Genomic DNA, 16,082 nt, shown 5'->3' on the forward strand with positions numbered 1-16,082 from the left:
ACAAACAGAAAAAAAAAAACTTTATTGAAAATTAGGTAGCATATAGCAAACGAATAATGCATAAAGTTAGTTTTACCTTTTTATAGTTTTTTTTTTACAGTTTTGCACCATAGAATGAAATAATTTTACAATGAGATTAAAAAAGTTATTTAAAAACAATTGCCAAATATCATGTTGAAACAAGTGTTATGATGCATTAATTAGTTTCTTATCTGAAATCATAATAAATAACAGGATATTAATTGATACAAAATCTTGCAGTAGGTAAGAAATTTCAATTTGTAATTATGTCAAAACCAGGCATGCATATTTTTTCTATTTTGGAATAAAAAAACCCAGCTACTAAAATGTTTTTAAAAATTATTACATTATGAATGACTTTTTAGAACAATCATATATTCTTGTGCAATTTGGAATTTTTTAATCGTAATTTTCACGTAAATGCAAACATTCATAAATATTTCAGTATAAAACTGTAACAATCAAAAACATAAGTTTCATATTATATAAAGAAATTTACGTATACATATAGCCATAATTCTTCTATAATTAACGTGAAGAGATATATATTCCGACTAATTTTTCTAGCAATTTTAATTCACAATTCTTTAATATTTTTTATAAATGTTCGAGAGCTACCTAGTTTGATTAATCGGTAAAATTTCGGACCACATTTGCAGCTGAAAAATTGTTTTTGAAATAACATTCATCATATGAAGATAATGGAATTACGGGTTTTTTTTTCTACAATTATGAAAATTTAGATTCCCATTTGAAATTAGGAATGTTATAAATAGTAACATACTTTCATGTTTTAGGCATTCCTTGATTTAAATATAGAATAAAGTATTAACAAAAATAGTTCATTATTTTTTTATGTGGTGTGTATATATATATATATATATATATATATATATATATATATATATATATATATATATATATATATATAAAGAGAGAGTTTATTACTATTAAATTGAATAAAGAACTAAAATTTTGAAGTTAATTTAAAAAATAGCCAATTTTTTTTTTACTTTTAATTTCTTTATCTCATTAATATATATTTCATTTTTTTTACCTAGTTGTAATTAATCACCTTAATAATTTTAAGTTGTGGTAATATAGTTGTAAGTTACCTAGTTGCACCATCTTATAAATACAAAACAATAGATAAGTTATATATATTAATCAATAATAAAAAAATGAATTTCATATAATATTTAATTTGTATAATATGCACCTAAATATTAATTATGAAAGGTCACTGCGTTTCAAGTCTATATAATTTTAAAATCATAAAATTACAAATATTTAGCACAGAAGGTTCCTTCATAAAGAAATGGTTGATTATAGTTATTTCTTTTCTAGTTTTCTTGGTGTGTGGCATCATTTTCAAAACACACCAAGAAACTCTGTATCGTAATGAAATAAAATATAGTGACAATACCGAAATACTTTCTTTGACCTTTGCAATAGTCTTTTGAACTTTCCTTCACATTTTCGCAAATTTTATGTTTTTAGATAAAACTGTGAGGAAAACGACTTACTTATTCAGAAAACTAAGCTCATTTCTGTCATGTGAAAGCAAACGAGGTAGGAAATGTCAGAAACAAAAGAACATGACAAAGGATTTGTGCAAAAATAAATAATCTTTACGTAACAGAAAAATTGCAAAGCTACAAATTTTCATAAACACATTTTCAAAAAAGCAAAATAAGTTTTTTTTTCTCTTTTCTAATGGTTAATGTTTAGTAAAGAAGAAAAGAGAAAAATATTAAAGTTTGAAAAAATATTAAAAAATATATTTACACAGATGTAGTTATAAATTTGATTTTAAAAAAAGAAAAATTTCTGGCATCATAATTTTACAGTATTAAACAAAATGAAAATGTACATCAGATTATGCAGCCAGCATTAAGAGATATAAATGGTACAATGAAATATCTCTACTGATAATAAAAGAGAAAAGTGTATATGTCCGTTTTGCGCTTATTGGCACTTCATTAAATAGTCTGTTAGATCTAGAATTATCAAATTTCTGAAGGATTATATTGAAAGTTAGAAATATTTATAGGAGAACTATTTTTTTTTTCAAATTTAATTTTGAACTGCTTAATTCTCAAAGATTAAGTAACAGATTGGAAATATTTACTTGAAAAGAATATTTTATAAATTTAATTAGAATTTTATCAAAAATAAAACGAGAGTTTTGTGGGGGTTTTCCGAAATAAAGCTTAAAAACATTGTAACAAAATTAATTTTTAATGATAATAATTTAATTGTTGTACAGATTTTTACTTGAATTTTAAATAAATTACTTTTAACATTACATTACTTATTAATTACTTATTAACATTACATTACTTACTAATTACTTATTAACATTACATTACTTACTAATTACTTATTAACATTACATTACTTATTAATTACTTATTAACATTACATTACTTACTAATTACTTATTAACATTACATTACTTATTAATTACTTATTAACATTACATTACTTATTAATTACTTATTAACATTACATTTACATTACTTTTAACAACATATATCATTGTTGCCAAAAAATTCGAACATTTTTTTATTGTTCTATAAAATATTTAATAGTATAATTTTCTTTCGTTGATGAAATTTTTAAAAAACGAATCCTGGGTATTCACATGAGAATTAAAATCGCCAAAGATAATAAGTAATTTCATTACCCGAAAAAAGTTATATTTTTCATACTATTATAACGCCATCGGACTTGAAATGGTATGAACAATGGAAGTAAGGTTCATGTTATAAGCGTTAAATTTTGTTAGTGACTAATATTTCTGCAAATAAATATTTTATGCTACTGGATTTTATTGAATAAAAGATCCTTTCATTATAAATAATATATTTTTGATATACTTATTTTGGTGAAAAAAAATGGAAATAAACTTTCAAAAATTCATAATAATAAGAAAGAAAGTTTAGCTGAAATTATATCATCGAACTTGAGGTGATTAATTTGAGAATAAACCAACAAAGAAAAAGATCTTAAATTAATAAGATCACAAAATGTAAATATGAAACTCATATTTTCGTATTTAAAACACATTTCAAATATATTTGATCTTTAAAAAAACAAATTACCACATTCAATATTTAAAAAAGTAAAAACAAAATAAAATTTCAATTCACAAGCTTAGGTTTATGACATTCGATGGATTATATATCGGATATAATAATATATATCGAATATATAATATATCCGATAAATATTATTATAGAACAGGGTAATGTATCGGATTTAAAGACATTCCGCTCCATTGATTAAGAGAAAGTGTCAAATATTTTTTTTTCAAAAATAAGATAAATAATATACTATATAAATACTATATATATTATATTATAATATACTATATAATAGCATTTTTATAGGAAATGAAGATGGCAAATTGAGAAATACATTGGGTCTTTTTTGTCTTCTGTGTTTCCATGGTTACAGGGAGAGTTTTAAAATATTTAAATATTTCTTGCAATAAAAACAGTATACTACTTTATGTAGATGAGGTCACTGCTATGTATTACATGTTTTGAACATACATCTTTGTTAAAGATGTAATATTTTGTTTGGTTTCCTCCAAAAATAAACTTATGAATAGTTTTCAAGATTTTATCACCCAACCCCAAAAAAAGTAATACTGAGGAACAATTTAATTATTTTAAAAGATATAAAGGCAGCGTCACAAAATGTGAATTGCATTTTTTTTTCATTCACACTTTTTTTTCTATTTTCAGATTTAATGCACATTTATTTATTAGTATTTTTAAATAAGTAATTACACTTTTTCTCTTTACGGAATATCATTTCGTACGGCAAAATGAGTTAGTTGGAATTCTTTGAAATTTCATGTTTTTATGATGGATATGAATTTTTATGTTAATTATGAAACAGACATCCGATACGATTTCTTTCCTCAAAAGCAACATCGTATCTAAAAAGTTATTGAAACAATTTAAAAAAAAAATTACTGAATTGATTTTAAACTTAAAAATCATTTTTCACAAATTCTATCTCATATTTCTTGCAATGATGCACATTTTTTCCATCTTTGAGCAATATATGAATCTTCTATTTATCCAACGTTTATTTCCTAATTTTTAATATCGTTTTCGTACAGTCAAAATTTCATTACTATGTGTTTTTTTTCTTGATCTTGTGGAAATGATTTTATATTTATTTTGGTATTTAATCTTTTATCGTCTGAAAATAGTACATGGCAAAAAAAATTTTTTTTAATTTTATTTAAGTTTTTAAACGTCGTATTATGTAACTCTATACAAACGTCGAAACATTACTTATTTTTAAATAAATTAATTTCTTTTTTTTTCCAAATTAAAAGATTCTAACATTATATATTGGAATTCTAGTAAGATTCGAAGCACTATTTTAATAAAACTTGGCATACTAAGAAAATTCCTCATACTATTTTTATATGAAATTATAAGAAATTAATAACAGTAGAAGTAAATTAATAAAATGGGAAGGAAATTAATAATATTGCATATCGAAATAAATACAATAAAGGAATGTAAATTTTGAACAAGAGCCTTTAGTCCAGTAGGTAGTTCATGTACAACGTATCAAAAATGTCAGTTTTTAAAACATATCTATTATAAAAATATCAAATGTAAATAATGCAATGCCATCTGAATGTTTACAAAGAATCATATTTTTTTCAGCACCAAGTCTGTCATTATTAATCAGTACAAGTCTATCATCATTAAATAGAGCTTGGATTTGCAGATCATTGACTGAAAATAAGCCTTAATGATGATAAAAAAACATTAAGAGTAACTTTAAACAATTAGCTTTTTGATAAAATGAAATCCTAATGATCCTATAAATATGGAATTTTAATGTATATAACGTTAAACATTAATTTATATGTAAAAGAATTTACAATTTATGTAATGTGGAGAAAAAAAATTAAAGGAATGCATAATATGTTATTAATACTTATTTGCTTTCCAAAAGATTAATAAAAAATTAAAGTATGCTATATGAATATCCTTTTCTACAGTTGTACAATATACTGTTTTTACGATTCTGAGTATACTTCTTTTAGGAATATCTGCACATCCAGATCATCATCTAAACAGATGATAAGGTGAATGATAGTTTATTTTATGACTGATTCAGAGTTGAATTAGAAATTTTCTAATTTAAAAATTATCAAAGCCATATCTAGAGAAATATAAATGTAGCAATGTTCTTTAATATATAATATTCATTCCATTTTTTTACGAATTTCTATTTCTATATTCTGAGTACATTTCTTTCATGAATATCCACATATCCACATCATCATATATACAGATGATGAGGTGAATGATTACTTATATTATGACTGGTTCACAATGAGATTAAAAATTGTCTAAAGTAAAAATTATCAAACGTTTCGTCTAAAGAAAAACATAAATATAACAATATTTTTCGCTACGCAATATCCATCCATTTTTTAAGAAATGCTTTTTCTACCATTCTGAGTATACTTCTTTCAGGAATATCTACACATCCACATCATCATCTCATGGAAATGATGAGGCGAATGATTACTTACATTATGACTAATACAAAGTGAGATTAAAAATTGTGTAAATTAAAAACTATCATAGAGAAACATAAATATTATCTATGATAAATTTTAATTTAGTCACACAATGAGTTTCACAATATTCTATCATTTTTTAACTATAAAATACTGCCAAAAATAGGCAAGGTTTTTTAGTGAATATTCAATCTTTGTTCCAGAATATACGACAGGTTATGATTGATATTTATCTTTTCAGTTATTCAGAAACGAATGCCATTTTATTCCATACAATTTAATTTATATTTACATATAATTCTAGTTTATTCTTATTTAAATAAGCATTGGATGTAAAACAAATGATAAGTTTTCGGTGGTAAAGCATTAAAATATTTAAAACTTAAAATAGAAAAAAAGCTTCACTTTCACATTTCTAGAATGTAAAAGCTTGTCGTATATTCCCAGTAGACATTTTGAAAGATACTACAAAAATATAATTCATTGGAATGAATAAGTAATTATAAATTCCTAATTGTAATTTTCATATTCATTTCTCTGAAATAAAAAGTTTATCTGAAATAAATTATAAGCCTATCATAAATAACAATTACGGAGAATTTTAAAACTTTCCTTCGAGAGTTTGAAATTATAGTTTTGACAATACAAAAAAAAGTCAGTATAAATGTCAATACCCACTAAGCCTAACAGCAAATAGGCTATAAGACTACCACGGATCATCATAATGAAGAGTATTAAAGTTTCCCTCAGAGATTTCGAAATGATATTTTCGCTATATGAAATAACGAAAGTATACAATAATATCAATTTAATCCGAAATTCAAATTTAACATTAAAAATAGTTTAGATTAATAAAAAAAAAATATTCTGAAGGTTTGTCCAATTTTTACAAATAAATCCCCTTTGAACAAATTCAATTTAGAAAAATCTAAATGGAAGATGGAAGTGAGACGTTTAAATGCAACAAGCACAATTTTTTGAAATTCATTAAATAAGCTCTCTTTAATTCCTCTAATGAAAACTCAAAATGACTGTCGGTCTCTTTCAAAAAACCCCTAGGGAGATGAAAAAAATGAGCTTTTGAAACCGCGATGCAAAGCTGCTTCTCGAAACCCTGGTACGTTTAGAACTCCCTAAAGACCATCGGAAAAGTATGAATTCCCTGCTAGAGAATATGTTCCCATCTCTAGCATTGATCTTTCCCGCTGTTGTTTAATGACTTCATTCAAGCTTATTTCCACCATCTATTCCACGTGGGATCAGTAATTAGTGAATAGAATAACCAGGAACTACTAAAGTATTACATAAATGATCAAAAAGGTATTTTTATTAAATTAAAAAGCTGTCGATTAGAGGAGGAGAGAATTTTTCTTGTTGTTTCATTTTTCCAAACTTGATAATTCATTAGCTGATCTGCAACTTTGGATGAAAAGCAAAATAGGATGGTGTTTTAAGGATAGAGTTTTAAATGAATTTGTACCTAAGTTAATTTTCGATGCTTTAAAATCCTTATATAAACAGATCCGTTTTGTATTTAATTGAATACACATTTTTTAAAATATTGCATCTTTCAACAGTTTAGTCGATTTTGTGGATTATGCTTTATAATCTCATTAACTTCATTATTTTCGGAATTTTGCTGACTCTAACTAATTTCATAAATGCAAACAAATTTCATTAGAGGCAATCATAAAAAGTGTGAAAACTTATGTTTTAGGAAAATAGAAAAGCCTAATTATTATAAATGTAATGGTATGATACATATTAATTGATTACAAATTAATTAATCTTCCCAATGAATTCGAAATTTAGATTGTTAAATTATAATTACAAATTTTAATTCTTATTGTGATATCATAAATTTTTATTCATATTTAATTCATTGTGTTATCATCAACTTTTATTCATTTCATTATTCAACTTTTATTTTTTTTACATATATTTATAAAACTCACATTCATTAAAGCTCTGCTATGTAGCTACAAAAAACAGATGTAAAAAAGTCATGAATATAATAAAAATACCTATTTTAATATTGATCCCGGCATTATGAGAAAATAAATAAAGAATCGAAAGGAAGTTTGAAAGGTATTTCCTTTTTTAAATCGCAATTTTAAACAGATATAATATGCTCTTATATAGTATTTAAAATGATATATTCAAAAATATGAAAAATATCTACTCAACAAAATCTACTCAAAGATGAAGAAATTAATGTTAAATTCATGCTTTAGTGTTTGTAAATATCAATCGAATTCCATGAAAAATTATAATTTGTTTTCTTTACAAAATATTTTGCCTAAATGGTGCACAGATAAGAAAAACTAAACTAGAGAGTATTAAAATATTTATATTCTTTTATTCGCTTTATTGTTTCCGCTAAAGGAACTGGAGCTAGAAGAAGGTAATTACCGTTACAGGGCAACAGACTATAAAATCGCATTTAATAAAGGAATTTCAGTTGAAAACTCTTAGGAACGTGAAAAGCAGAACAAATAAAATTAAATTCTATGTGCACGCTAAGAGAATTAGAGAAGCAACTAATTGACAAAGTAGAACATTAAAATATACCTAGAAAAACTTAATGTAGCCATATTTTCTGATATTACATTACTAGTGAAGTTTGAGCAGTTTCCAGTAAAGCTGCTTCCGACATCTTTGTTATCATTAATCACTTTATAGCGAAGTTCACTCAAACTCTTTCGCCTTGTGACAGGAATTTTCCCTTTCCTCTATTGAATCAAACACGACTTACTATTCCATTAGCAGCCCTAATAGCATGATTTCTCTTAGTATGCACACAGGATTAAATTTGGAACTGCCCTACTTGAGAGTTTTTAGTTTTTCACAGAAAAAAGAAGCATATTTCCTTTAAAAGAGCGCGTAATAGATAAGCTTATAAAGGAAAATTATGACATTGTTTTTCACAGAAATTTCGTTTCTGTAATAAATTTTGCAAACATTTTAAGTGAAAAGGTATTTAAATCATTTGTAATAAATTTTGAAGAAAAGGAAACGCGTGTCTTTAGCTCATAATAGGATTTCGAAAATTCCAGACCTTCCAGTTTCTGAAAGCTTTTATGAATTAACAATAAGTTTGTTAAAGGCTACCTAAATTTAGTCAATCTATACACATTTAATAAAAATTAAAAATATGTTCAATTTAAGGAAAATTAAAATCACTCCACATGTAAAATCTTATTGAAATAAAAACTGTTTTTATATGCAATGTATCAACGAACACTGAAAATAGAGAATTCTTTGAGAAAAAAACATATTTTGTTGATAAACCTACCATGATGTTTTCTCCACGAAATATTAGGTTTATTCAAATACATTAGATAAAACGATTTTCACCAACATTTCACCGTCTTTATTTACGAAAAGAAAAGGTCTACCAAGCTATTAGTCAGTTGAATAAAGGAATATTACAATGATAAATGGCAAGGCTCTTTGATGTTATTCAAAGTTATAATTTGATGTTATAATTTATTTATGTGAAACTTATTACAAGCTTTTGGAAATATATGTAAGGCAAAGACAGCCTGTGACAAACACGAAGAAATCCATCAAAATATTCACGATACATTTTATTTAAATAAAAAACAATTCTATTTAACATAATTTCATTTTTATATGTGTGCTATATATTTATTTGTTTCCCAAAAATCATACAAAAATAATATTCGCACCAAGAGGTAAAGAAGAAGGATTTCACAAATGTTCAATTCGGAAATATATCAACTTATAACAATAAATCAGTTCTTACCATAAGAATATTTATCATTCATTAAATAATATCCATATTTAAAATAACACATACATTAATCATGAAATCTTTAAAAGTTTATTTACAAATTAAAAATGATAACAAAATCAATTTAAATAATGAAATCGATACATCAAATAAAATGCAAAATGCATGTAAAATATGATGAAGATATACTTAATTTTTTACACGCATGGATAATGACGTTAATAAGAGGTAAAAAGACAATTTGGTTTCGTCTTTGTAAACTTTTTCATAGGAAATTAGCATTCTGATATTTATCTGTTTTTCTGAGTAATAAATTTCAAAATTATTCTTATTTGTTGATGAGAATAAAATCTCTTCTTTAAAAAAAGTTACAATGTTACAATAAAAAAATCAATTTCTTAGGATTAACAGACAAACATCGACAAAGTTCAAAACTGTTTGATTCTACTAATAGAACGGTTGCCACTTCAGATCATGAAAAGAGGAATCGGATCTCATCCTCGGTCATTCGAAAGATGATTACCCTGCCATTCTGACCAGCTCAAAATATATTATATAACAACCATTTCACCCCTTCTCCAGATACAATGTAATGCACTGACTACCAAGCGATCAAGAACGTAAAATTAAATTTTCTTTGGATCATGTTCAACTTCCTAAATGGACATAAGAATATACTGCTTATCTGATTATTCAAATGCGGGTTTTGAATTTTTTTTAAATGCGAAACAGTACTACTAATTTCTCCAAACCATAAACTCACCAACTATCCCATTTCTCCAACTATTTTTTAAACTCTTTGTTGTAGAGTTTCAATCATTACTTTTTCTGTAACTTAAATAAGTATTTTTTACATCTATCGCTGTAAAAGTTTTAATACAGTTTTTACTTAGTGATAAAATGTTACTGAATTCATTTATCACTAAGAATCGATGATTAGCCAATAAATTCCCCATATAAAATCTCCAAAAATTAAAAACCAATAATTTATAAATTTCCTAAATATTATTAAAATTATGACTGATAGTAAAAATTAAAAAAGGATAAATTTGAAAAATGTTTAAATTCACACTTTTTATGAAAAAAAAATCATAAGCTCAAGCTTTCAAGTGTTTGCTATATAGCAAAATTACTTAGGATTTCGTTCATCATTTTAGATAAAATAAATCACTTTAAACAATCAAATGAAGTAAAGAAAAATTATCAAATAAAGGAATCTGTGCTTCTTATAGTCAAAAAATTAAAAACACACACTTTCATTCTAAATGCCATCCATATTTGTGATCTAATTCTATTGAATGTACAGTTGAGAGCTCTGAAATTATTCATATTTTTTTCAAAGAATAAGATTTATTTAAAAAATTTCACAATAATTTTTAAACCTATGAAAATATTTCATATATATTTTTCAGTTTTAATGAAAGCATTTCAAAATAAATAGCGATTAAAGTCTTACCTTGTCTCCGATATTCGCACCTTCCACAGTGAGTCCTGTTTGCTTTTTAATTTCGTTCGCAAGTGATTCTATAAAGAAAAAAATCTCATGTAATTTATAGCTACAATTAGTTTATTATAAATCACTATATCAATGCATTTTTCCATTTTAATAAGAAAATATTAGAAAATATAAGGAAAGAAGATAATACATTTATAAAAAAGTTAGTCTTAGTAGCCAAATGACTTATAATATGCAAAAATGAAAATATTTAATTTTCAAAAATTAAAAAAAAAATATCTTTGTAAAAATCATAAAATTTTATGCTGATAAATTTTAATTTTTAAAATAAACATTTAAGTGTTTTAAATTTGAAATGGCAAAAATATGATATTTATTCTAATACTAAACATTATACTTACAAAAATCTAAAGAAACACTAGAAAAATGTTATTTTACTAATATACAAAAAATAATTCTTACAATAAATTTTTATAAATAAAAAAATAAAAGCATGATAATCATCACTAAATACTCAAGGATATATTCTATGTATTAAAAAACCCTGCATAAGTGAGAGATAGCATTTTGAAAGAATTCTATTAATACAAATTAGTTTCGTTGTCATGGAGATGAATTGAATTTTCGATCCTTTCCCCCCCCCCTTCTCTATGAAACTTAGCATAGGATTAACCAAGCATTGAAAAATTGCTAAGATTGTCGTAAATTGATAGTTTACTGAATCCCCATCTGTGATATAACCAGATTTAATTTCCTTTGACGTTTTAAATTAAATTAGATTTTTCAATATTATTTTTTATTCGTTTTACAGATCTCATATTACTACATAAAAAATAAATTTCATCACTGTATTTCACGGAAAATAAATTAAAATTATTTTTATAAATTTAAATTTACCGGAATAAAATATGATTGTAAAATGTATAATTCCAAATAAAACCTTTTCTTATAGTTTAGTTTTCACCATAACTATTACTGCGCTGTTGCAGAAAAGTATTTTGTATAATTCACATGTAAGAAGTATTTGTGCATTATATAAAACTATAAACAGCCAAATGTATTATTTAAATACTATGTTCCTATTTTTGCTCTTGATAATTGTTCTTGCAGGATAATAATTCAAAACCTATAGACATTCACCTGTTTTCTTTCATAAATTAGACATATATTAAGATAAATTAATGTTCTAAAGAAATAAGATTACATTTTTTAATGAAATTCGATTGGGCCATGACATATGTTTGTGTCTATACTCATTAGATAAATGTTGATACATTTTAATTCAATTGTTCAAATTTAAAAAAAAAATCATTTATCATTAAAAATTAACTGGATAGATTTTTTTTATGATACAACAATTATTTTTAAAAAAGGCTGAGTCAAAAGAAATAAAACACCTTAAATTGTATTTAAAATCATCAATGTGTTTCCTTTATATCTATTATATTTAATATATAAATCTTTCTAAGAGGCATATAAAAATTGTATTCTTTCTCAATTTAGGTTTTTCTGCCAAAGTTTTTTTTTTTCAAAAATAAAAATATTTGCATGTTTTTAATTCAAGGGTAGTTTTTAAAAGTGAATTGGTAAGCTTATCGTTTTTAAAAGCTACATTTGCACTGAAAATTTATAGGACGACGAAATAAAAGAAATCTTTACAAAGGGTTCAGATCTCTCGAAACATTATCTCGTACAAACAAATATAGATGTTATTATCATCTTCTCACTTAACAACAGGGGAACATGAGTAAAGATGTGAAAAACAGGAGTGCTTAGGTTGACACGTGTACAGTTGTGCAGTCGACACGTGTACACGTGTATAGTTGGTGAACAGTATCACACGTGATCGTTCTGTTCTCTGTACTATAAGAAGAAGAATCGTGCAGTCATTTCTAGCTACCTAACACGAAACTTCAATTTTAAAAAAAAATATTTCATGCCAAATATAATTTAACGAAGTCATTGCGCTTTTGAGTTATCAACTTTATAAGCATGTAAATACATAATCCTTTGACAAACTTAATTCAAAATCTGGTATGAATCTACATTTTATATAGGTAATAGGTATAATTTTTAAAATTTTGCAATTAATATTTTGGTTTGCATTAATATAAGCTAAATGGATTTTGCACAAACTTTGATAGAACTTTAAGAATTCGTTTTAAAGATCGCATACCAAATTTCATTCTCTAAGCTTAAAATGATTCTGAATTATGAAACTCAAAGCCAGAATTCCAAAAAAACATGTTTTTTCAGGGGGGGGGGACTCAAGGGAGTTTATAACATGGAATTTCATCTAAGTCTTGAATTCGAATTTTCTATTATTTTGCTTTCTTTTACTACACTTCATTTGCTAGAAAATAAAAGATGCTAAAGAATGTTTTCTTGACTTTTTTTGTTTGGTGTGATTTCTTATTTCAGTGGAGGAAATGAGCTATGCTCGTGAAATCGTTCTTAATTTTCATACCGAAGTTTCTCTAATTTAATATATAGATTTGTTTTAAATTTGTCATGTATGTTTGCGCATGTACAGTCAGAGGAACATAAACTATCTAAAATATCAAAATTCCTCAAAATGGTGATAATTTGTTCAAAATTGCTAGATTTTCTCTATGCATGCGAGCAAATAAAAGTACTTATGTCACTTATCCCAAATTTTATTTTTGAAGTGGATTTGTACTTTATTTGGAAAAATTTACAAATCGTCAAATAAATAGTTTAATATAATAAGTGGAAAAGTTATTAGCTGCAGAATTTTGTAGGAGATAATTATAAAGGTATTTTAAATAATTATTTAATATTTGCACCTCCATCTTTTTACCTATATTATCTAAGGTATTCGTACATATCTTAGATAATATATATATTTTCGTACATAAGTACTGATGATTATGTACATACTCAATGCTGTAAAAAATATATACCTAAATTTAGAGTTCATATTGATTTCAGTTTTACAGAATTTTGAATTTTCAGCAAAAAATTTGAGAAAGTCTGAATCAGTTTTATTTAAATATAGCTTGGCAAATAGTAAATTAAATATAATAGCATCGCAAATTCAAAAAAAAAAAAAAAAAAGAATGATAAGAATTAAAGTTAAAAATCAGAAGGTATTTAATAACTCAGATACATTATAAAATAAAAAGTGCTTAACCTTTCAGAAACCTGAATTAAGATATTTAGTGAATATTTTATATAATATTTAAAGTGGTTAAGAAAAGGGAAGCGCTTACAACTGAGTATTACAAAGTTGTTTTCTTGAGCATGACATAATAAGAATATCTTGTCCAGTTTTCCCTGTATTGATTTTTACACACAATCTTAAAATAAAACCATGCGAATTGCATAATTTAATATGAAGTGTAAGTCAGTCGGTAGTTTTAATAATGCCTAAACGTATAGATAGTTTAATTGTTTTTTAAATGAAGAATCAAACTGGAATTTTTTGAAGAATGTAATTATTCCTGTAATACACATTCACTTGATAACGTTATGTCTCTTCATTTAGATGGAAATACCTTCCTATGCACAGTATTACGAAGGGTCAAATGGAAATGAACTAACAATTTATCAAATGCTTCACAATTTCAGAAAATCGTAAAGAGTCAATTGCCTAAAGGGTCAAATGTCCCAAGTTAGAAATCGATTAATTTGAACACGTTTCAATCCCAGTAAATTCAAATCAATGTTACGAATTCACACACGGATGGAATTTACATTAGGAAATGGAATTACAACAGTAATTTCTGTTATAATTACGAATGTTTCGGAAGTTAACATTTAATTTTCGAATGTTTCGCATTTTAAGTGTTTTATTCCTCTATACACCGTTATTTTCTATAAACATTCTGGTATTATAAATTCATTTTTATTTTATGGAAAGGATGTTAAACATTTAGAGATTTATTATACAGTTTACTTCCTTAACAATAAGTGCAAAAATATTAGCTTAACTGAAATACATTTTGAAGAAAAGGGTTTCATACAATCAGCTGATATTGTTGACAAATGGACACTTAAACAATTTTTTAAGCCAAAAATGTCTTTAATATGAAATGATTATTAATACCAGTTAAGATTTCATATATTATTAATTCAATTCTAAATCAAAATTATATGTCCTACATTTTATTCTTATTTGATGAATAGCGTTTCTGAATGTTTAAGCTCAATGTTTCGGAAATTGAAATAAAAAAATCAAATTCATATATCAAATCTTTTTATATGAAATTGTTTTATGCTCTAAGTAATTGCCAAATTCTGTAAAAAATGTGCGTGATCACCATATTGAAAATTCATACTAATGCAGATTCAAAAGGAATTAAGAAAGGAGGCACTATCCGCAATACATCAGTATAAAAAAATTAATCATTTTTAAATAATTAATTTTTTTCTAGAAAGGGATTTCCACGTCATCATTACAAAACAATATCACATGCAGGTATATAGATTATTATATTATTGGTTATTCACAAAAAGTTAAATAACTATTCAATCATATATGCTCAAATTATATACTTTTTCATATGAGCATACATTATTATAACCATAAATAACATACATTTTTGATTATAAAATTTATATGACATTAAAAATGCACTATGCTCCATGTGTGTGATTAATTTTTCACCCTTGCTATTCGATTGCATTTTTATTTATGTTTAGTTTAGAATTTTTTAATTCTTTATTCTTGGTCGTTCCTTTTTTATGTGTGTTTTAATTTGCTTTGTTGCTAGTGTTTCTTACGTGTTTTTGATTTAATGCACTCTATAAATTAAATCAATTTCGGTAATGTGTTTATTTAAAATAATAAATTAAATTATAATTGTTTTAATTGTTTCTTATTAATTAATTAGATTTTAGTTAATTGCTTGTAATTCAATGCTTGATAAGAATTTTGTAAAACTGTAATTTATAACTTAATATAATGACATTCTCTTATATATATATATATATATAGGAACTACCTGGAGCTCACCAATAAGCTCAAATTTCAGATAATTAATAAAAAAAAATATTTTGGTGTAGGATTGTTTTCTTTAAATTCATCATAACAACTAAATAGGAAGTTGTTTTCTTCGCATCAAATTACATATTTTATCCCAAATTTAAGAGATTTAATTTAATTGAATATGCATGTGAGTGCAAAGTTTTTGAAAGTGTAATTGATATTCGTTATTTGTCGATAAATTGATTAATTTCTACACAGGTAATTAAAATTTCTAATCATGCAAAAGTGATAAAAAAGCTAAATGCTCCAAATAAATAAAGAATAAATT

At 24.7% G+C, this 16,082-nt stretch overlaps 1 protein-coding gene across 1 annotated transcript in view; it reads right to left on the reverse strand.

The window, feature by feature from the left end:
* LOC129967124 (receptor-type tyrosine-protein phosphatase N2-like) overlaps positions 1–16,082 on the reverse strand; it is a 595,790-nt gene that overhangs the window by 202,059 nt on the left and 377,649 nt on the right. The window contains exon 14 of the mRNA XM_056081809.1: positions 10,804–10,871. Coding sequence (XP_055937784.1) covers positions 10,804–10,871 — 68 coding nt within the window. The remainder of the gene's footprint in view (positions 1–10,803; positions 10,872–16,082) is intronic.

The sequence above is a fragment of the Argiope bruennichi genome, chromosome 4 (assembly GCF_947563725.1).
Source record: "Argiope bruennichi chromosome 4, qqArgBrue1.1, whole genome shotgun sequence".
NCBI classification, from domain to species: Eukaryota; Metazoa; Arthropoda; class Arachnida; order Araneae; family Araneidae; genus Argiope; species Argiope bruennichi.